The 24,248-nt window shown below is 48.2% G+C and overlaps 1 protein-coding gene across 5 annotated transcripts in view; it reads left to right on the top strand.

The window, feature by feature from the left end:
• dpp6a (dipeptidyl-peptidase 6a) overlaps positions 1 to 24,248 on the top strand; it is a 103,453-nt gene that overhangs the window by 59,975 nt on the left and 19,230 nt on the right. For 4 of the 5 annotated variants that reach the window (XM_029842830.1, XM_029842832.1, XM_029842833.1 and 1 more), the window contains one exon: positions 20,635 to 20,749. In XM_029842830.1, coding sequence (XP_029698690.1) covers positions 20,635 to 20,749 — 115 coding nt within the window. Of the gene's footprint in view, positions 1 to 1,272; positions 1,556 to 20,634; positions 20,750 to 24,248 lie in introns of those variants that run through there. The other variant, XM_029842829.1, reaches the window with a different exon arrangement.

Here is a 24,248-nt window from a genome sequence, read left to right on the forward strand (position 1 = left end):
AGTGGCCATCGTTCTCCCGGAGCTGACCGTTTCTGTCATCCTCCTCGTGAGGAACACAGGCAGAGCTGCTGGGAGACGTTGGAGCACTGAGATTCTACTAATGACTCATGAGGACCTCATTTCCGACCCTTGACCCCAACCACTGCTCCGTCAGGCAACGCCGTCTCGCCTTGCATCGGCGGGATCGACCTTTCCGCTAATTACGTGATGCTAACTAGCAGAAGAAACTCTCTCCTGCACCTCTGTTAACTGGAGCTCTTGGTGCAGATCGATCGTGTCCAAAAACTCCTCATTGGAATCTGCCGGCGATACCCAGAGAGGTGAGCGGTTTTGTATTCTGCCGGGTTCCTCTCTGTGTCTCACTCTGTAATTGGCTGCACTTTGGCACCCGTGGAGATGTTCACTAATTAGAAGCATCAGCATGAATAAATGTAACCAAACAAAGGACCAATAAAGACGCATCACAGGCAACACAGAAGCAAAGGAAGAATATGCTATTCGCTCTAGGTTGTTTGAGGGTTTTCCTTTTTTTCCGCTCTCTGTTTTGAAGGACGAGCCTTTTTGCTCCGCTGGTCACATGAAGCAATGCCTCAGTCGTCCATGTGGGATTCCAGAGTAATTGCCTTCTCCGAGCTTCCACCTTATTTTAATTAAGCGCGCAGCACATCCACTTATAAACCAGCAACGAGAATCAACCTGGAGACTGCGGCATTAATTAACGACGTTACCTACCTCTCAGAGCAAATCTAAAGTTCCTCCCATCTGGTCTGAATGGTGGAATTAAAAAAGCCAACCTGGTGAAAGGAGAGAGTCCAACCTGAGAGGTCTGGTTACCGCAGCAGCTGTACGGGAAACACATCATCCATAAACAAATTATCATCACAATGATTTTAAAAAAAAGTTACCCCATCAATCATGGTGTGGGAGCCTTTTTTTGTTTTGATGCAATGGTTTGGAATTTTGCTGCTGTTTTGGAAAGGGCTCTAAAATCTGATCGGTCCTCTACTTCAGTACATTTTTAGCGTCAGCTGACGTCTAACTTGTCCTCTAGGTGGCGACACCTGTCGCAGAACAGGAATATACAGACTCACTTCTGAAGATAAAGACAGGATTTTTTTTATGATATTTTGGGTAAACGAGAAAGATGGTAGAAGAGATGGATGGATGGATACATTAGTCATCTGTGTACCCCCCACCCCCTCCCTTCCACGCACGCACGCACGCACATCGTCTGGTTTCGAGACGCGGGGCGCTCCCTCTCTCTCGTTCTGCTCTCTCCTCCTCTTCCTCTGTTCACTCCAATCCCTCCTCCCTTCTCCCACCCCGAACACTCCAGCCCGCCGCCACTTGCTATTTGGCACCTTGGCTGCGCGCCGCCGTGCACGGACGCTCCTGCTCCTCCGCGCTTTTGTGCCGCACCGGCGCGTCTCTCGTTGATCCGCCTCATTCGTGCCTTCTGCCGGGGAAGCCACACTTTCTCCCAGCAGGAGGGGGAACCATGACCACGGCGAAGGAAGGCAGCGCGGCGGCGAAGGCGGCTCAGCAGCAGGAACAGGTACGTCCGCGGTGCTGATATTAACCCCGCGATCGCGCTAATTCGGGGTCTGATTGCGGCGCTGCGGTGACTTTTTCCCACCTCTCTGTGTTCAGATGAGGTGCTCGCTCGGCAGCGCTGAGTCCCAGCATCACGACCGGATGATTTAACATCTCCGTGCTCCGGGGTGATGATTGCCGTCATTACGCAGCGAGCTTTATTATTCACGGGGTTTGCGCGCACGGAGACAGCGGGCAGTTTGTTCTGCGGCTTCACCTTGTGTGGAGGGCAGAGGATCGCCTCAGCAACTTCTCCCGGTTGAGCATCTGTGAAAAGGCTCAGATCAACAGTTTGGCTCCGTGCTTTTGCTGCCGGTGTCTGATAAACCAGCTGACCCCGGAACCCGCAGACGCTGTTGCGTGTCGGTGGTGCAGTCCCTGATCATGACCCACCTCTGAGGTCCAGGCAGCAGAAACCTTTCTTTAAACACATCCTGGTCTGAAAATAGAGCCCCAGTTGTTTCAGTGCATCGAGATCTGAGTTGGTTGACATTTTTATGGTGGTAAATATTAGCAATAACGTGAGCATCAGTAGATCGCCTGTGTGTCTTTTAATTAAATGACTCCTTCATTTGTAATGTACCCAGAGGGGCTGTTTTTGTGGTCTAGCACACTGATTTTAGCCTTTCTGTCTGATTCAGACAATGATTATCACCAATGTGTGCGTTTGCTGCTCACTGGCGACCACAGATGTGTCAACATCAGCCCTCCATCTGCACACTTCATTAGAAAAATGACTGAATAGGTGAGAGGGGCACTTCGCCTCTGCTGGGATCCACCTGCAGACACTCACTCATGCCTCTGTCTCCTGGGCCGGATGGTGTCCCCCAGGGATCCAGTCCTTTCATATGCTCCCTTTAGGAAAGATCATTAGAAAATCCAATAGTTTGATCCATTTTTATGCAGATGACTCCCAACATCCCACTTAAATCTGGAAGGTCTGCGCAGCCTTTTCTAGACTGAGGAAATTAAAACCTGCAAACGACTTCCTTCACTTCAATGAAGACAAATCTGAAGTCGTCGATGTCTTTAGCCGTCCGAATATTCGTCCCTGAAAACCTCAGCCCCTTTGCCCCTTTTGGGAAACCCCATGCAATAAACAAATCTCATCTTTTTAAAAGACCGTTCCGTTTTTTCTTTTATTAACCGAGAATAACTGCCAAGCTCAAGTCCGTTCTATCCGACAAGGACATGGAAAAGCCACCCGCTTGTCGCTCCCTTTACTTTGGTCTCCCTCTGGATCTGGTGGCACATCAGTTGGTCCAAAATGCAGCAGCTAGCTGCTTACCAAGGACAAAAAGCCAACCAGGTGACCGCTTCCTTTTACCGGCTTTCAGTCCAGTTTAGGTTTCATTTCAAGATCCTGTTCAAGGTTTTTAAAGCTATTCACAACCTATCAGTCATCTCAAGGTAGCTCTGAGGTCTCTTAGATCCCATTGCCAAGGTCTCCTTTGTGTCTCACCCCCGTTTTTAGCCCTTCTCTACATTTCTCAGCACTGCGCTTCCCAACATTTTATTGGTCTGACCCTGTTTCAGTTGTAATTAATTGTCTCTTGATGTCATAAAAATGATTGACTTTTAAACTATTCCGGTTATTTTCTGCCTGTTTAATTAATCCTGGATGTCAACCAATTAGCTTTTGTCCTGCCGTGGCACTCCCCAGTAGACAGGTTTCTGAAACATCAGGGTGGCAGCTTTGGTCTTTTCAGTATCGATTTGCTTTCCAGATGCCAAATTTGTCTTTTAATTGGCTTAAAAATCCACTGAGGAGAAGCCATAATTGCATTTCTAACCATTGAAAATTCTGGCTGCTTTGTTTATAATGTTAATCGTGTCTCTATAAGCCGACATTTTCTGGGATTGTTGCGTGTGCTGATGACATCCCGCTATTCTAAATGGCGGCTGTCAGCCGAACGTTCTGGCCTGTGAGGCTCCATCAGAGAGAAGAATTGCTTCTGACGCATTAGCTTATAAAATCAGAGCCGTGACGCAGACATGTGCGAGAGCACGCCTGACGGCCTCGCACACCGGCCACCGCGTACCTGGGATACGTGAGGTCCTGCCGCGGCCTCCTGATTGATGATCCTCTGGCAGAGCGTCTGGTCTAGGGTGGGAGGACACAAATAGGGGGCAGCTCACCAGAGATAGCAAACAGCAGCGGCGGCAGCTCCCTGATAATCAGCTAGTCACAGCTCCGAGGTTCTCGCCACTAACCCTCATTACTGCGCTGGGGTGGAGGCTCTGGTGGTGTGACAGGTCAGCCCTGAGTGAGGGCCTGTAATTTAGTCACACAGCCCAGCGACCTCAGCGCCATTTGCAGGGGAAAGAAGAGAATCTCTTATTACGACAAGCTGATCTTTGACTAATTAGCAAAGGTTGCTCCACCGGCCTGTTTGTGCTCCCATTATCCTCGGCCTCGCCCCCTCACACACACATCAGCTTTTGAATCCACGTCATAAAAGCAGCACTTCGTTAGACCTCCAAAGTCGTTATGGCCGGTTTTGTTTTTGACCGCTTGAATGTCTCAGCGAAGGAGACACCTTTAAGGTGATCGAGAGCGAGATAATGTCGGAGAAAAAAGGCTAGCTTTAGCTAAGCACAGTAAAGTCATGTCATTAGTTGACAGTCCTCCTGGATTTTGCTCTTCTTCTGGGTTTCTCTCTCCTGCTAGCTGCAGTCGCCGCTCATTCGCTTATCGTCATGGAGAGGCTGCTAGCCTTCAGTCGCATCTTCACACATAATATTGAGCCGCCGCCGCTGTTGTGGGTCTGCTGTGGAAGTCGGGATCGGGCGCATGAATATGTAGTCTGACTGTGACTCGCTGCAATTTAACACAAATGCCTGGTTGAAAGCCAGAGCTGTTATTCGGTTCCTCTCCCAGCATTTCTGGGGAAAACTGAATATTTATGTTCTGGGAGCAGTTTAACCGTGTCACCTTACGTTAGAAACCAGCATCAGAATTCCTGTCTGAGCCATTTGGAGGAGCGTTAAAGCGAGATCGCCGTACCTGACATTCAACGGGGGAGACTCCAGCCTCTGGCCCAATAATCGTCCTTATTGCTACTTTTTCACATTCACTGAAGCTCACTGGCTCCAGGAGCCGTCGTGAGGAGGAGCCGGGTCTGGTGAGAGATGAGCTGAAAGCCACACCGGTACCTTATGGGATGTGATATTTGTCTCGTAGAAAAAGCTACTGCTGTCCAATGTTCCAAAGGTTTAATGAGGTTTAAGATTATAGTTGATAAAGTCATGTTTTCTATTCGTTGTTGAGGGTAGTATTACCCAGGTGTTGCTCCTGAACTCGAAGCCCTCCACATGCTAACGGCTAAACTGTTATTTGTAGGCAGAAAGACGTTCACGCATTACAGTCATGTTGGACTCACTCACTCGCTCACACCTGCAGAAAAAGCAGAAGGGATGCAGAGAAAGTGGAGTCTGAACTAATGCAGACGACTCCGGACCAGTGTTGCTGTGGTTTGTGTGGTTTTAATTAGCCGTGGTGTGTCTAATTCACCTCTCTGTGGTGGAGCTGCTGCCTCGGTGGGCTGCTGATGAATAGCTAAAGTCGTGAGTGAAGTACTTAAACAGATGTTAATTAAAGGAGCAAAGTGCACATAAAGAACGGTGGGATGTAAAGAAATCAGCCCTGTGGTGCCAACGATGTTTATTTGTTGGTATTGTTCATTGAACCTTTCTTTAGAGGCTCTCAGAGGCAGGTGCTGCCTTCATCCTCTCAATATCTAATTTGTTCAGTTCATTTTGTGCAGTTTGCAGACTTATTTGAGGCATTTTACCATGTAGTTTGTGCTTTGACGTCACAAAATCTTCTCGTTAGGTTTATCGTGGCAGTTAGCATGTCGCTAGCTCATCCATATTCTCGATATTTTTAAAGCTAAATCAAAGTTGAAAAAATAACAACCGAGTCCCCCTGTTCCCTCAGTACCCCTGAATGATTGGGGGGTGACAAAGATTGATTTGCAAGAGGATTAGACGCCCCTCTTGTTTGGTGAATGTTTATGCAGAGTGTGAACAGTCCAGCCACGTTGCTGTGGTCTAAAGAAGAGATTAGAGGTGGTCGCCAGTCGAATCATCCTGATTGCTGGGCCGATCTAAATGCTTTGCCTGAAATTGCTTGCAATGCTCAGGAGCAGGTTGCTCTAATTTGTCAATAAATATTCAGGGTTTTGGAGCAATGGTCAAACTAAATGTCAACACAGCCCTCCATCTTGCTAATTGCCGGCGCCGACATCACCTTTGGGTTTGTAATCTCCTCATTTACGAAAAGGTCAACATTGTTCTCACCGGTGACTTTATTCTTATTTGGTTTTAAATGCAAATTTCAAATATTCAGATGGGACGCTCCAGTAGTGACATCCGTAGTGGGTCCTGGTCCAGTTTTGTGCTCGTTTGGCGGGAGTCTCGTATGAGCAAAATTACAGCCTTAAATTCTCTTTTCAAAGAATTTCAGCCATGAAGACTGAAGGCATCACTTCTCTGATGGTTAAGGCCTCGGCCGGCTTCATTAATGGAAGCAGGAACATGGAGGGGTGCACTATTAATGGTTTGTTCCAGTTTAGCGTTCCCAGGAAACGCGGGCTCTTCTGCTCAGTAATGTGCTAATATAGTTTGGTTATTACAGCGGCAGCCTGTGATGTGTGTCACATGTGTCTGTGACATATTTCCCGTATTTGAAGTCTCCGTCTTTGAATCCTCGCCTGCGTCTGCCTGTGTTTATCGGCGCCTCGCCTCCGTCCATTCCCAGCTTTGTTTTCTGGCCTTATCGACTGGCTGTAATTAGGGGCCCGGAGCTGTGGAGCGGGAAGGCGATCAGGAGCTGCCGTGTTCCACCGAGTCTCTAATTGAAACATTGAGCATTGCCGGCAAACCAGCCTCCACACCCGAATTCCTCCCCCTCCTCTAGGGGCCGCAGCACCCTCATGCTAGTGACAAACATTCAGAAGAGCTAGTGCGAGTCGCAAACCATCAGCAGGTAATTGCCAGGAGACTCGGATGCTGTTGCTGCAGCTTCATCGGACAGGCTGCAGCGGCGGCGGCGGCGGCGGCGAGGCGGGGGCTGTTTGTGCGGGCGCAGCGGCTCAAAGTGATACATGGAACGTCATTAGCTTTGTCTTATTTAAACTCCTGCTTCAGCTCTGCTCTCAACGCTGGCACGGGCTGTTAAAATCCCATCCTCCTGGAGATTTATCTGAAGCAAACGGACCAATAACTTCCCCCTCGCGCGGCTTATCGACGCTGAATTGCTCCATGTGGCGTCATATGGAGCCGCTTGGCGTCCAGGCAGGAGGCAGAGGCTCGGCCCAAATCTTGGCGGCTGTCCTGGCACCGGCAGTGAGGAATGAGCTCACTTTTGAAAGAGCCGGAGCAGTCGCTCAACCAGTTTTCCTGCTGACATTTACTGCCTGTAGCATTATTGTTATGGCTGCAATCATTTCCAGAGCTACAGAAAACCAGTCGGCATCCCAGGGGTGGAGATTTGCATATGGACAACTGCATCGTGACAAATAGAGGAGGGTTGCAGAGGGCTGAAAGAGTTAGAGATGCAGATGATTTCTATTTTTATGATCATCCAGAGCTGCTCTGTTGGAGTCGAAGATAACCAGTGAAGAAGGGAAAAGGGCCCTAACTGGTTCCCATTGAACCAGTTCACACATGCTTTAAGGATGGATTTTTTGGATTTGAAGGGTTCTGGACAACCTGGAACAAATTGGCTCCACTCAACAACCTCAGGTGGCCGTGACCGGCTGGTTAAACTGCACCACCCCCTTTTTTCCCCTCGAGGGCCCCCCTCAGGGACAAGCTAAATCTCGCCTTTATCACGTTTTCCCACCAGGAGTCGGGAGTCGAGGCTTCGTCCCTCCGTGATGGCATCCCGGTCTACTCCTGCGTCTCCTAAACCCGAACCAAAAAACATGAAGCGGCCTGGGTGGGAGGAACAGTCGACGAGTCAACCGCCTGCTGATTGTTGGCGCTCGCAACATCGGCTATTAAGCATCAGTGATGTTTAGCGCACGCGTCTGGCGCACCGACTCTCGTGACATTTACTGGGCACGCTCCAACTGCCTGGTTTCCATGGAGATGCAGCTGTGCGCAAACAAAAAAAAAGCCCCATTTGGTAAATCAAAACTGACAGCAGGAGTTCATGGCGTGGTGGCGGCGGTGGGGTAATAATAAATCAATAATTGTGCCACCGTCTTGTTTATGCTGTCCCGTTGTTAATGAGCAGCTAAATTGAATCAGATGCTCGGCTAATGTGCGTCTCATTCTGGGAAATGAGCATACAGCCGCGTTTTCAGCGCGTCCCGGCTAACGAGCGCTCGACTTTGTTTGAGCATCAAACGCCGCGGGAGGCCTGATTGGGCCCTTTGATTCCGCCTTTGTTCTGCTGATACAGAGACGTGGCACATCGGCACTTGGGTGGAATTGGGATTCAACGCGGGGTGCTAATTACTCGCGACATGTTAGTCCCGCACGCAGGCGATAATGGGCTCTCATCATCTGGAGATGGCGCCTTCACAGGACACGCCAGGTTAAGAACTGGAGAATCTTCGGAACAGATGAAGTCTCTTTGACATAAATATCAACATGAACACAAGCAGAATCTATTTTTATCCACGTGCTAAAAGCCGACGTCAAAGAACTGAGTCTTCAGCATGAACGCTTCTTTGTTCTTTATCGTTTCAGAGATTATAAACCCACGCAGGCCCGGGGTTCACACTCCGGAGGTTATTATCTTATTCCACTCATCCTCAGCATGTTGTCAATTTCCGATGGATTATGTGCTCTTCGCCTTCTTGCTCTTGTGGAATAGGGATTCCTCCTGTAGTGTTGGGTTACGGCGCGTTGCCAGCTGTGGCTCAGGTGTTTAGAGCGGCCCTTTGCTGATTGAAGGTCAGCAACACGAAGTGTTCTTGAATCGGGTTCTGAACGCAGCTGCTGCATCTCCAGGGCTCGAGTGCGCATCGGCAGTTATTTGTAGTCGGTTACGCTGCACGTCAGCGTCTCGCCTCATCTGAAACAACAGCAGCGACCACCTGGCCGAGCGGCTTTTGTAGCCGCCCTGGTGGCCACTCTGGGTAACTGCAGCATCTGGAAGGCTGCCGTGTGGAGGGTTTAGCGACATCTAGTGGAGGAACAGGCGGCTCACATAGGCCTTGTTAGGTCAGTAGAATTAGTGAATTTTAGAAATAATCCACAAGATTGTTTCATTTCTAATTGTGTGTTTAAACGCCGGCAGCGAAGGCTGTGTGGGGGCTGTGGGGATGTGTGATAACCGCTTTCCTCTTGTGTGTGTTGCACCCGAGAACCTGGATGTGCGGCGCAGCGGGGCGCTGCCAATCTGAGCAGTCTGAAGAGCTCCTGAAGTGTGAAACTCTGATTGAAGGAACCACCTCCAGCAGCTCTGCTGCTCCTCTTTGTCCTATCAGGGTCGCTCGTTTTCTCCTGGAAACCTGGAGCCCACATCGAAATCTGCCTGCAGAGGCCAGTTTTGTCCTCTGTGCTGGTCCTTGTCCTTGTCCTTGACCTTGTATTCAGATTAAAGCAGGGATATAAAAGTGCTGTTTGTACTGGACACAATGTGCACAAAGGTCGCATTTCTCCTCTTTTTTTACCCTGAACGCTGCCAGAAAATGAAGCTAAAGACCCCAGAATAACTCTTTTTACTCTCAATTCAAAACTGAGAGTAAAAATAGTTTTATTGCTCAGTTTCTCCTCCTTCCTTATTTGGATTTAATGGCGGTTCGGCTCTTTGGTACCTTGATTAAGACAGTGGAAATGTTTTTTTGTCGGGTTTACTGGTCGCACGTGCCCGAGTAGAGTTACTCAGATTTACTTCGTCTGGGCCTCCGACGTCCTCTCAGGAGTCGTGAACTGCTTGAATCTTGGTGAGAAATCGAATGCGGGAGAGCGGAAAAGACACTTTTGTTTGTTGTGTTCGGCCCAGGCTTAAACGCTTACTTGGTGTCCAGCGATGTCGTGCAATTTTCATATCTTTCATGTCTGTTCGTGCTCCAGCTCAGTGAAGAGCTTCTGCTCTGGAGGGGCTGAGTAGCATGACGCTGTTCCAGCAGGAACGCTGGGAAAACATCGTGTTCCCAACACCCTTTAGAACATCTTCAACGTGACAGATGGTGGCGGAAGGATCACCTCTCTTTATTATTCAGCCAACATTCAGTGTCCTTCATCTTCTTGTTGGACTGTAATTGTCTTTCTTCACTCTCTCCTGTTCCAGCTTCATTTAAACCTACAGCATTTACAGTGACGGTGGAGAGCTGCGACATTCCAACTGTGAAAATGTTATTTTTAAAGAAAAACCCTGGAAAGGCTCATTTTGTTCCAGATCCATCATTAAAGGGGTATTAAAAACATGTTTTCTCTGAGCTGTGAACTAAACCATATGGCCCTCTTGAGCAGAAATACTGGTTCTAATATCGACGCTGGCGTGAAATCAATGAGCTGTGATGGATTAAAAATATCACCAGAGCCAAGATCCCAAAAAAAGTGAGGCTAATCGGGGTTAACGGCTCCCTGGACTACAGCTTTATCATCTGCCTTCATCCACCTGCACTAAAGGCAGCGTACAGCCGCTAATAACTAATGTGATGCTAGCATTCGCTCTCAAGGATCCTGCAATAAGCTCGAAAATCAAATATTTCTGACACGTTAGGGTTGAAATCCGTGCCGATCTTTTGGTTAAAATCCCACAGAGACGGATAACTGGCCGATTTTTCTTGAGTTTTCCTTCATTTTGTCCAGAGAAGCAATTCTTCTTCCCCTCTCTGAAATGAAACAATACCATAAAAGCTTTATAGAGTCCATTATAACCTTATCAGTCTTCCCAGCGTCGCTGGAGTTAAGCCACCGATGTGGCAAGCCGGCCGTGATAAGCCCGGGTCACTCTGTTACCGCCTGGAGATTCTTCCTGGACAATAATGGTGCCTGAGATACCCGGCAGGTGTCTGAATAAACCCTCTAATAGAGCAATTATTCTCAAACAAAAGGTCACCTCAGGCGTGACGACAGGCCCGGAAATCAATAAAGATCCCAATTACCGGCGAAGCACCGGGCCAATATTTGGTGACCGGCTACCAGCCGTCCAGAAGATGATCAGATTTCAGGTCGGCTTCATTCCTTCGGTCCAGCCGTGAGAGAGCTGGAGTTACCAAAAGTCATCTGTTACCTTCTTTCTTCTCATCGACTCCTGAAGTTTCTTCATTGATGCATTTGCATAAAAATTCCATTTTGGACATTAAAGCCATTTTTTGGGATTTTTGGAGATTCAGTCAAGTTAATTCCAGTCTACTGGAAGCTAACTGGTGCTAACTGCGAACTCTTAACGTAGCTTTCAACAGTAATGGAGTATTTAAAGGATCAGCAACCTTTCCTGAAAACAAGTTCTGTGATGAGACTCCAGAGAACGTCCAGCAAACCTGCAAATTTGTTCCGGGAAGTTTGTTTCCACTCAGAAACATTGAGTCCTTCATCCGCTTACTTCTCCTCTCCTGTATTTGAACCATCCTGTTCCAGAACAGGCAGTGAAATCAGCCGTTCTTTCCTTCCTGTTGCAGCTGCAGCATTGATTTGGAATCGCTGCCGCCTGCCTGCTTCAACGGGATTAGACTTTAGCGTGAGCCTGTTTGCTAGAGGTCAAGCTAATTACGTGCTGGGCCGTCAGAGGAGACGCGGTACCATCGTGTCCAAGGACGCGTCAGGGTGTTGGACAGTAATGGCAACTGGCAGCGCTCGTTGCCTCGAGAAATTTCCCGCTTTAATTTTGACACCATTGTCCTGCAGACCACAAACAACCTTCAGCCAAACAACAGGAAGTGCTTCATTATCGCAACGGTTCCACCGCAGCATGGTCGCCTTCTCCTCCGAGTCCATCTGTAAGAGTCCGACGGCGTCGTTAACTCAGACAGCAGGTCTGACAAGGGTTTTAGCGGAACGGTTAAGGCCATTTCCAGGTCGCTATGGTAACGGCTGGGCCCTGAGGGTGGTGTCACGCCTGTATTGGGGTTTATTGCACAGACATTAAATTATATTTGCCGCTGTGTTGCCGGTTTTAACCCGTCATTCCGACTTTAATTCATTTGCATTTGCGCGAGGCGCGAGCTTAAACTTGTCGCTTTGATTAAATGTAAAAGCCGAGACGCTAAACAATAAAGGATGAGAAATAAAAAAAGCGGCTTGAAACCACAAACGTGAGGCTGCTGCCTTTGTTTTACTCCAGCTTGTTTAATAAATGATAGACGAGAATAAGGAAGGAGCTTGTAACAGTCTGTTTTGCTCCTCTGGAGAAGATACGATGTTCATAAGATGTTTAAAACCATTTCTTTTTGATTAATATACGACACAGGAAGCTTCTTGTGGATCGTCTGAGATCCAGAAGAGCAGCAGATAGTCTAAAGATTATTTCACATCAAGTAAAAAAGAAAAACGAGCGTGAAAAGATTAAACTTGAATCAATATTACTGCGATTCTTTCTGTTTAATCTCCTTTTTAGATTAAATAGTCTGTCTGATCTTCAAGGTTTCGGATTCTTATTTCCTTGAGTCGCCTCGAGTGTCGGGTTTTTACATAAATAAGAAAGTAAAGATAATAATTGAATGTATTTGCTTTATTTTGAGGGGTCTTTTGTCCCATTTTCCTTTTTGATCACGTTTTTATGGACTAAGTTGAAACAATCACGTGGCTGGAACTGAACAAATGTGTGATTTACAACGTTTCTTCACGTTTGTATTAAATTTAATGACATTATTGTTGCCAATAAGCTGCAAACTCATTTAAAAAAAATCCAGAGCTGCTCTCCTTGTTTAAGATGAGTTATGCTAATGGCCTGTAGCATTGAACGCGGTGTTCAGCAGTGAGCGTGCTATCGATGCTATCTCCGTGCTGAATTATTGATGAAAGAGTTCTAAGAAATCTTTTCGCTGCTGAGCATCTGGTGCTGAGGCTGCACGCTCGGCTCTTCCCGGCTGACGGGAACATGATCGGTGTCAGGAAACGCCGAGGAACAGGCGTTTATATCTGAAGATCTGAGGCTCTAAAGCGCTGATGCTAATGCTAATGCTCACCTTTAGCGTCAGCCTGACACTCGCAGGAGGCGCAGCTTCGACCGCCCAAAGGTGATCCGAGACCAGATCACCTCCTCTGGGCTTGTTCCGGGTTGTGTTTATTTGTGTGTTGCATCATGGGTAATCTCATTAGCTCCGGCTTACTGAGCGTGTCCATCAGAGCCGCCGGCGTCCTCCGGCTCTGTTTTAGTCCACCCGATGATCAGCAGGGATCCACGTCTCCTTTAGTTGTTTGACTTTGATGAGGGAAGCGTGTGACCCCGCCGGGACCCGCGCTCGCTCCGGCTGTGATCCGTCATGTGACGAGGCCACCTGATTAAGAACCGTCCGTTCTTGGGCCTTTTCTATCGGTGACCCCAGGCGGCTCAAGGTTCCGCTCGCGGTTTATTCCTGTTGCGCTGCGTCTAGATGTTTCAGGCTTTGGTTTCCCTTGAGAAGTTTTGAGCTCTGAACTCTGGAAAACATTCTCCTGCAGCTCCGAACGGGAAACTTTGTGTTAAGAATCCTGCTCTGAACCGGAACCATCGGGTCTGGAGGCAGAACTGGTGATGTTAGAAGGTTATCTTTAATTTTCTCTAATTCAGGGCCCGGGTTGACATTTAATTCCAGACGGTGAGCTGGCTTTAATTAACCATCAACAAAACCTGAATGCCACGCGTTAACGCCGCTCCGCGTCAAAACGGTGTCGGAGCTGTTAAATGAAGTTTGGCGCAGCAAATGCTCATTATAAAGGTTTTGGAAGTCAACGTAATAAAAAGACGATTAAAGTTCATCCTTTTTATTTTTTTTAGTTATCTAAACAGCGTTTAAGCAGATAAATCCAATGTAACCGCGGAGGGTCGTTACCATTATCACATGTTGAAGCAGCAAAAAAGGCCCTAACCTTGTTTTCTACTCATTTTTCTTTCTGTTCTGTTTTTCTCCCCTAATAAAACCCACAATGACCCCTCCACCGTTGGCATCCCCGACCTCTTGTGATGGCAAACGCAGCCTGCTCCTCCTGCTTTTTATTGCAAACGTGGTACGTTAACCTGACCTGCCCGTTTCCCTCTGACTGCGTTAGCGCTCCAGCAGCCGCGTTCCGTTCGTGAAAATGCTCCAGATCAGTGTTGGAGAATGTGAAACCGGGTCAGGGTCTCGGATCAACCGTACCGATGGTCGCTGAAGTTTGTGAGGAGACGTCTTTGAAATAGTAGAACCCGAACGACCTTGCTGCTGTTTGCGCGCTGCTAATCGCTAACCGGATCATTAGGGCTGGAGGAGCTCGTTAGCGGGCTGGTGATTAATTTTTATTTTGTTGGTGTTTTCAAGGCAGCAGACATTAATTACGGCGATAGAACCGCGTCGTCCCGCGGCCTTCCTGTGTCACCCTTTAGGACGAGAAGCTGTGTGGTTTAAATAATGTAGAAGCGACAGGAAATCAAAAAGCCCAGCTGGTCTCACGGCTTCGCCGCCTGGGATGGAAATGGCGTTTTCCCTATATAGACCTGAAGTGCACGCGGGTCCTGCTGGTGCATTAAACACGCAGCTGCATGTGGAAGCGTGTTGTTGAACCGATAACGGAATAAAAGCAGCGTTTCCTGATCTGATAAATCATTCAGAGGCGGCGCTCTCTCCCAGCTGAGCGGCGGGAACGCTCGGGCCGCGGCGCGAGCAACAGGTAGCCTGAGTGAGGCCGAGCAGTGATTTTTCTGTTTCACCGCATAGAGGGTTACCATGGAGATGCCATGAGAGAGCGGGAAAACAAAGTAGCTGGAGTTGATGGAAATGGCGCCGCTGCGGCTCCGACCCCGGGCCGGCAAACGTGCTGTTTTCCAAATCGATTCCAAGCGGCGTTGGCGGTACACAGGAAGCGTGACGGTGCGCTCACTGTCCCGACACACCCATGTGACCTTTGTGCCTCTATAACTAGACTGAATATTCCGATTTAAGCGTGATTTTTTTTGGAAAGTCTGAACATCAAATGGAGGTGATGACTGCCCCCCCCCCCCCCCCCCCCCCTTCCCCCCTCTGATATTATTGTGTGTTATTGCAGATTACTGGTGGAAAAAGAACCCGGACCGCTCTTAACAATCGGGCATCTCTCATGCTGAGAGCTCTTCAGGCAAATGTTACGGCCCTGATGAGAGGCTGGAAGTCTTTTCTTTCGACACGAGTTTCATATTTTGTCAGCGGAGGAGATAAAATAGCGGCAGGGCCAGAATACATTAGCCTTTGTAAACACCAACAGGAGCAGCAGCGTCTCTTTATTAGACCCTCTGCCTGGAAGCAGTGACTTGTGGGGCGGTTCATTTCCAGGAAGCCGGCGCGTCTGACAGCACATATTGTTTCTATGATGGCAATTTATTTAGCTGGAGTGGCACGACGAGTGTGCGCTATGGAACGGAGGTTGATGGATACGAGCAGCAGGACAGATACTTTTCAATTCTTCGTGTTGCTGAGAGACGCGGGCGCTCGCTGGCGCGGCGGCAGAGAATACAAATAATTCTGGGAGGCTGCCGAGAGACATGCTCCGCTCTGCAGTGAGATCTCCCAGCCTCCTCTCTTCCCGCCTCCCTTCAGTTGTCTGCATTCACCGCGACTCGCCTCCTCCCGGCGGCTCGGTTAACCTCGTAGTCTGTAGCTGCTGGAAAGTTTCCAATGTAAAACACTTGTTTGACCTTGAGAAAAGAAAATCAGCACCTCAGAAAAGTGTCAGTGCCACCAGATTTTAAAGTATCACTCGCACTGTGTGTGTGTGTGTGTGTGTGTGTGTGTGTGTGTGTGTGTGTGTGTCTAAGCCTACTTTGTCTGGTTTAGTCTGCTCCACCACAACAGTCCTCGTTCAGCTCAACTCAGGTCTGCTAGCTTCCGCTAACAGGTGGTTTCTCTGCAGCTAGCCGCCATGGCAACATTGCAGGATCCATGTGACCCGACTCGCACCATACGAGCCACGACAGCGTGAACAAGTTTGCTTTTTTAGGTCCGTTACTCCAAAATGTCGGTGCGAATTCCCATCTTTCCGCTTTACTGCTGGAGCCCACATTTTTAGCCTGAGCAGAACCATGGCAACCTTAGCGTCATGGCGAGAGTCGGGCTGTGAACTTCTGCTTCGAGACCTTTGCAAAAATGAGCCAGACGCTTAAATTATGGTTTTTATAGGCTCATTAATAGTGGAATAAATGGTGCAAACTGATTTACTGTGTGACCTCATGCAGCGGTGACACATTTGGGAGGATGATGCCTTGATTTCATGCACGTCTACTCTCAAAATAGCATCCTTCTCTTTCCACGCGTCACTTTCTTCTTCTATCATTTGCAGCCTTCACAGGAGCCTCCGTGTTTCGTGGTTGCCATTTGCTGCACCGATGTTGGCATGGCGCCGTGCTCTGAGGTGGCGCCCCGCACGCTACCATTTTAGCAAGACGGTGCACCTGTGAGGTCACGTTAGGTCGGACAATCACAGAGTTGCGACGCCGTTTAGAGCCCAAAAACCCAGTTGAAGCCCAACGGAGGCTCTCTCGCACACTCATCACGCACCGCGGCCGCCCCCCCCGGGGGGCTCGGCTTCAGTCACTCCGCCGGAATATTCTGGAGTATTTCCTGTAAAATGACATCTGCCATTAAAGCGGCGCTCAGAGAAGCGAGCGGCGACCAGGCGGCAGCTCGTAAAAGTGAATCTCCGGCTCTTCTAGCAGCCGTTTATCCGCAGCTGTGTCCTCGCCGTGCTCTCCTCGTTAAGTCCCCTGATTGGAGCAGCGGCGGCGGCGGCGGTGACAGATGTGAGGACGCTTCCAAGGGAGAAATGATGAAAATTCCGAGCTTCCGCCGCCTCAGCGAGGGTTAATGCCGAGGGCTTTATACGCTATTTTTATGTTAAATCTTTCCCTCTTTTGTCTAAGAAGGCAGATTGGCTCGGTTCCGATGCAGCGGATCCTCAGGACTGTTAAATGTAAAAATGTCTGCTTGTTGTGCAAAGTGAGGGCAAAAAAGCTCAAGCTGGTGAGAATGGAAATTTTTGCCAGTTTTTTTCTTCTTTTCTTACATTTTTGAAGGCAAAACCTGATTATTATTACTATCAGTTTCCACAATTGTTCCCTGGAGCAGCGATGATAAAAGGGGACCGGTCAGTCCAGACTCCTTGTGCTCTTTTCTCCCTTTAGAATATCCGTGCTAGCAAGCGCGACTATGTCGTTAGCCATTGTAGCTCCTCTCCTGGTTGAGGTTTTTAAGAGTAAACTTGGATTCTTCACTTCTCTGTGATGAACGTCTTCACATCAACTCTCCCCTTATTGAGACGCCCGCGCCAGACCCGAGGTCGCCAGTTTGAATCACACGGTCACCGACGGTGTTTTAGTTAGCACCACGCCACAGCCGTATCGATAGTAGCGTGATTGTGTTTTGCAGTTAAAGCAGACACACCTGGATGAAGAAATTCGGAATCAATGAGCTGCACCGTAGATGTCAGCAAAGCCCCGAAGCTCTTGCCGGGGTCCCGCTAATGTTCCAGGCGGAACCTCGTAAATCCGGGATTTGCATTCTGCGGCTCATCCCGTGGAACGCTCTTGTCAAAATGGCACATTTTGCTTTCAGACTCGAGTGGCTCTTCCATCATTCCTGCCTCCACGCCGGCTCGTCGTAATTCCGTTGAAAGTTAAAGTCACACTTTTGCGTCAACAATTTCTGCAGCTGTGGGAAACCGAGGGAAGAGAAGACGCCCCGAGGGGATGTGGGGCGGGAAACTTCCCTTAATAGGGAGAAACCTGGAGCAGGACCAGGCTCATGTGTTGTGAATCAATATTAATAAGTTTAATTTCTTCAATATCAAGTTTTCTTGTTTGTTTTTTTAGATTTATGACATCAAGTGATGAGTCCTTGCACCGCTGGTGCAAACATATCGCTCTGAGCTCCGGGGCCGATTTAGTATCAGCTAATTAATCTATTATCTTCAGAATAGTGAGTCCTCGGAAAGAATTTGCGGGAGAATCCGATCAAAATAATTGCTCGCTTGAGAATTCTGACTTTACGTGAGCAGCCTGCGGAGATCTCCGTCGGCTGTCAGGAAAGAAAATCTGTCCTCTGACTTTCTGGTGGTTATTTTTGTGGATGGAAAAGAAATAAAGAATGTGAGAAAAGCGTAGCTTTCGGTGTCCTCTTGGCTTAATTATCGGCGGTGAGCAGAGCGGTGGGTTGGTGCTGCCCTGGGTTCAGGCTGCAGGCTGACGGCTGCGGGTCGCCGCGTCTACGGTGGACAAATATAGTTTAAATTGTGTGTATTTTTAATGCCATCCTTCCTATAAAACCACCAGGAAGTGCCTGGGTCCTCAAAATCTTTTGGGAAGCTCCAGATGTTTTTGACTCTATCAAGAAGTCATTTCCAGACTGTACTCTGTGATCCCGTACGCGTCACGCAGCGATTGCTTTCGCCGGTCACAGGAAGTGAGGAACCGATACCCCAACAGGCAGTTCTTGGCCCTGTTCTGGTTCCTTCTCTTCTCTCTTCGTATTGTCAGGTTTGGATAATGAGTCACCGGATGAGAGACTCGAGGTCGTCAGCCTCATCTGCGGCTCGGGGCCCAATCAGTCGTTGCCTCCATTATTCAGCGCCATCTTATTATTAGCGTTGGACCACAGGAAGATGCTGCGGAGATAAAGTTTTAATGGTGAGCTCCCCACACAGGACCAATAAGTCATGTGTGTTCAGTCACTTTGGGGTTCTGAGGAGGCGTCGGGACCAAAAAGCTGACTCATACAGGTGTTGAACAAAATTTGGTCTGATTTTGGAGCTCAGTCTGTGTTTTTTAGAGGCCTTTCAAAACTTGGACTCAAACTGCTCACGTTATCTTCAGAGGTGCACACTCCTTAATCTGGATCTCTAGGGTCCCTCTCCTGGATCTGATCAGTTAGTGGTCATGGGAACCTGTGCCAGGAAAATCTCACTTTGACTAGGAAGAAACCTTGATTAGGACCAGGTTCATATGACCTCCTGCTGATGGGAGGAGGAGGAGGTGGCAGAGAACAAATGAGTAAAATGTGGATTGGGGTCTTTTGAGTTGAGATTTTACTGCATCTGAAAAGTTCTTATCTCTGCTGGTTAGCGGTAAATGTGAACCTCTGTCTTCCAGCAAAGGTCAGTGAAGTCTGATGAGCTTCACCTCCTGCTGTGAGGAGAAAGCAAAGATAAACTTTCACCTGAACTCCTGCGCTTTCTCTGTGTGGCATTTGGAGACTTCACTGGACAACCCGAGATAAAGGGAACCAGCGTTCATTGAAGCCTGCAGTGAAGGAGGAGAAGTTTACATTTTTAAATGTGCTCACACATCAACGGAGTCAGCGATCCAATGATCGGCCTTGACTGAGGGTTTGCTTCTCAGCTCGCTGAGTTTGGTTCACTCGCTCGTGCTGAACGTGACGCTGTTGTAACGGTTCCTGTGGGGTTTTGAAGACCTGGAGCTCCAGCTGATGGTGGATCTATGAGACGACCCCTGAACACAAACAGCTGAGCACTTCTTTATATTTATAGATCTCCAAATCAGATCACCCAGCCGTGGTGGCAGTAACAACAGCAGCTCTGAGCTGAAAGTAGGAGGAGCCCATGTGCTCCTGCATTATTTAGCTCCCCAAACAGCTGGACCGCATCCAAATGAATAATTAATGAAATTCCCAGATCCTCTTGATTAAAATGCATGAAGACACATTATTGCGAAGCAATTTTCAGCGTCCAAGTTAAACTAATTCCAGCTGACGGGTTGTGCGTCAGTTCTTCTGGCGATGGAAAGTTCAGACGCCCCGAGAACTTCGGAGCGTCATGAACATCTGGACAAATGAGAGAGGCTAATGAGCAAGTCTGGTAAATACCACAATTACTCTTATCTGCTGGCTAATGGTGTCTGCTGCGACTTTCGATTAAGGTGGGAATGAGGTCAGCGGAGGCCTCGGCGCCGTACTTCAGCCTTTCAGTGTCGTTAAAACCCCGGCGTGTGTTCATTAACGGCGCAGCCACGGCTCCCCGGAGCGCCTCCTCCGCCTCTCTGCTTTTGTCCATTAGGAACCGATTAGGAACTTATTAATCCACGTCGAGCGCTTCCGAATTCCCCCCTTAAATAGAACGCTGACACTCTTCTTGCGGGTCACATCGGAGGACTTGTGATAACTGAGAAAACGCAGAGACGCTTCCGGCTCCTCTTCCGTCATTATTGGAGAACAGGTCGGGATGAGGATGCAGCACATGTCGCAGTTTAATTTTCCGTCCACCGAGGAGAGGATGATGCGTTTATCTCTCAACTGGAGGCGCATCTGGAGTGGGAGCTGTCTCGCCTCGTCACTGTAATATTCTTTGAAAACACACTGGCGTCCTCACGCCGCTGAGCCGAGACACCTGCTGCACGTCGCCGCGTGTCAGACCACCCCCCCTTTCCCCCCTGCATGTTATTTGATTTGGGAATAAGGAGGACGCCTACAGCTGCGTCCCCACCCCCCGTCTTCCCCGTGTTGCGTTTGGCTTCCAACGATATTAAAGTGCAATAATTCCACCTGCCTCTGGATGTGTTGCCTGGATTAAAGGAGGAAAAAGCTCCGGGTCGGGACTGGCGTTCCGGGTCCCGGAGCTGCACGTCTGACGAGCCGTCGTCAAGCGTGCGGTGCGGCAGCGTGGCACGCCGTCCATTCTTATCTGTCACATTCGTTTGGGGTGATAGCCATTGATGCCTGGCTCATTAAGGATTCTCCTCCCTCCTCCTCCTTTTGGCAGGTCTCCTTGAGGCAGCGGCTCTGACTCGTGTTTGCCCTTGACTGACGCCCTTGCTGCCGGTTTTCCTGCCGCTTATACAAGCTGTGATTTTCCTTTATTTAACATCCTGCGGAGCCTTCTCTCCTCCTGTCCTCTCGTCCTGGCGGCGCTTGATTTATTTACAGTATTTTTACTGTTTTTATTATTGCTGACCACGTCTCTCCTTCTCTGTCTGTGCAGGAGCTGGTGGGCAGCAACCCTCCGCAGAGGAACTGGAAGGGAATAGCGATCGCCCTCCTTGTCATTCTGGTCATCTGCTCGCTGATCGTCACCTCCGTCATCCTGTTGACTCCAGGTACACATCGCGGGCCCCGGGCCCGGCACCACAGGCTTTTAACATGCAAACCCACCATCGGGGTCGTAATCAATCTGCCCAACGAGACAAAGCTAACCTCGATTTACAGTGTTGGAAAAGTAGACAGAAATTACTTATTCTTTGTGTTTGACTTTGGTAAACATTAGAAATGTTGTAAATTTACTCGTGAATTCTTAAATGAATTACAGTGATACATATAGATACACCTCATATGGATCCGGTGTTGGGGAACGTTCAATTTCCTTTCATAAATGCCTAAATAAATGCTTGAATAAAAGCAAAGTTGTTTTCACATAGATGTGCTTATACTGAAAATAAATAAAATTAAGTAAAATTATAGATACTTGTCATGTATTTTACAACACATTTAATAACAAATGTGAAAATTGTCCTGGAAGTTTAGAGTGATGTAACCTTGCAAAGACACACACGCACACACAAACACTATCCCGTTTGATCTAAAGTCACCTTCGGCTTTCTTGTTTGAAAATGATCAGTAAATTTTCATCAATATACCATCTGTTTATATCTGTCTCAGAGCTCCTGGATGGACTTTCATGCTCTGCCAGAGACCAAATCAGTCGATGAAAGTGCAGTTTGTGTTCACCAAGGACGCTCTGTTGGTTTGGAACTTAATAGACTTCATAGCTGCAAATCTTCACTTCATCAGGGAGCAGGAACAGAAAGAGAGCCCTTCGTGTTTCTATAATTGTCCTTGCGGTATATCTACAAGGTCCCTTTGTCCCTCTGTTCCCTGCTCCTGTCCTCAGTGGAGGCTTTGTGAGGAAAATCTGGTCTTTAAAGAAGTCAAGGAGAGCTTCAGAATATTTGACTTGGTGTCATTGTCACGCTTTCTGCACTGGCAATCCTGCTCATACCCCACATCTACCAGCAGGGGCGCTGCACTGGCGCTCAATACCGACACCTCCTGCATGTCAGATTTTTCTGCTTTTGGTTAATGATTATTAAACGGTTCCATTGCCTCTATACTTCAGTCTCCAGAAGCTTCTTGTGCAGTGCTGCTTTAAGAGCGTGGAGGAGGTAGCGGGGGATTCAGTATAGAGTTGTGGAAGGGGGGGGGGGGGGGTCACAGGAGGGCAACAGGACCGCTATCTACTGTGGAAGAACAGGAGCAGCACTGCCAGAGCTCTACAAATGACCTCCAGCAGTTTCTGCCTGTCAAAAATAGACTCCAGGAGGAAGGACTGAGCTCCCTGACTGAGGCAGGTGCCCACAATCCAGCCTCGAAAAAGTTCGACTTCCACCCTGCAGGATCTGGGACCTGATTCAAATGTTTTTATGGAGCTGCATGTTTGCTGGCAGGCTTTAACATGTTCATGATTTTCTATAATCCTGTGGGACCTGGGAGGTGTCAGAGCAACAGGAACACCAGTTCAGAGCCGAGCGTGGTGGCAGGTGTCGGATCAGCGAGGCCGAACGCGCCCTGTCGCCTCCTGCCTGTGTCTTGTTCCTGTCCTGGTGCGTTTGTTACAGAATCCGATGAAGCGGACATTTTTAATGCGGCCTCCCAACGAGGCACGCTGGCGGAATCGGGCACAGGCAGCCGGTGTCCCGTCCTGTTTCCACTCGCCGGGTTCCAGTCCAGAGGAGCACCAGCTCAGATGTAGACCTCTACCCTAATTAAAGAAATCGTCCAAAAACCAAATAAAAAGTCCGATATGTTGATGTTGATTTTAAAAGAGCAAATTGCTTTGAAAAGGCTCACAATCAAAAACGAAATAGATATTTGATTCATAGAGTATTGTAATGTTTATGTCAATATAACGCCTTGAAAAATCCGCTTCTTACACCTAAACTTTATTCCTCCAGGAAAGGTTCAAAGTCTTTAACTATAATTAGGATTCATACATTTTATCCGGTTTAAGTGTCCAGAGTCTCTCATGTTAGAGTCCTAATGTCAACTTAAGTCAGAATTCATAAAATAAATGTTCATTTGGTTTTAACCCTCCTTTTTTTCGCTCTTTCTATCTAATTATGTCGGTCTGCTCCAGAGTGGGCGGAGCTTGGAGGCTATTTTTTTTTGTCTCCTCTCGAAGGACAAACCTGTGAGATTGAACCTAAATGGACGATTATAATAAAAATAATGTGCTCTCGCTCTTGTGACAGAAACGTTAATGTTATGTGCGCGGAGCGCAACCTCGACGTGATTAGATCGACTCCTCTTTTGTAGTCGGCTCTGAAGACGTGCTGTATTTGACTCGCACCGAGGCCCTCAAATCATCTCTAAATTGCCCGGTTCAGCGTTCACTCAGAGCTCGAATAGTGAAGAGACGGAGCCACATTAACATATAAAACTGCTCCGCTCAGCTCCGCCTACGGGGGCCAGCCGTCCTCTTCTGGCACCTTCTTCTTCTTCTTTAAACTTTATCTGCGCTCCTGTGATTTGTCGCGTCTGAGTCCTAAAAGTGTTTTTCACCTTTTCAGAGCGGTTGCTGTGTTTACATGATGCAAAGCTTCAGCTTGGGCTTCTGCTAGCTTCCAGAGTCGCGCTCGCAGCTCACAGCAGATGCCTTGAGAGGCGTTTTTGATTCCGCCCGTGATGAATCAGTGGCTCTGAAGATGAGTCGGAGTCCTTCCATCTGTCAGGAAGTAGCAGGCTCGCTCCGATGCAGCGGACATCATTGCCGCTAATTCGTGCTGTTCTTTTTAATAACAAGTCTACAAACCTGCTGATGCTGCTGCGCTGGAAACGGTATAAAATAAACAAATATGTATCGATAAATGTCCAGGTTACGGAAGCAGGATGGGCCAGGAGGACACAGAGTGATCTGGAACCACCCTCAAGGATGGGATGGGCTTCTCAGGGGAGGTTTTACTGCAGCCGGCCACCAGGGGGTAAAGGTCGCTTCTTTGACAGATGTTGTCCAAAGGACATCTGGCGAGGGGCGTGGCCACTTTCATTGAAATAAACTTTGATCATCTGAATGTCCAACAACCGTTTCAAAGCATTTTGGTCCCAATTCATCTTTCTCAAGTTCATCAAAGAGCAATTTGCCAATAATTAAAGCTCTTTGTGCCCGAATTCATCATCTGAACTAAAGAGCAGAAACAAAACCAGTGTGCTTTTAAAGAGGAGCCCATTTCCCCGCCGGGAGGTAATTGCAGTGTGTCGTGTTTGTGTTTCGTGCGAGAGCACTTTGGGCTTTTTCTGTCGATAAAACAGCCTGTTTCTCGGGTCACGGTCACCTCTCCACCTTCAGTTTTTAATAGAACCTCAGAGATTTTAAGAGCTGTTGCTCTCAGCATCAGACCTTCTTCTGAAAACACTCATTCATTTTTTATGTACCAGCTCTTCTCCCTTTAAAAAAGGACGTGAACGCGACCGATCTCACATACATCCGGTCTTAATTAAAGTCTTGCTTGTTGTAGTCTTAATAAGAGCTTACCAACTTACTTTCTGACCGATTTACTCATTGACTCCTCAATCTCTTTGTAACTTCTGACTCTTTGATGTACT

Source organism: Takifugu rubripes, chromosome 10 (genome assembly GCF_901000725.2).
Source record: "Takifugu rubripes chromosome 10, fTakRub1.2, whole genome shotgun sequence".
Lineage (NCBI taxonomy): Eukaryota > Metazoa > Chordata > Actinopteri > Tetraodontiformes > Tetraodontidae > Takifugu > Takifugu rubripes.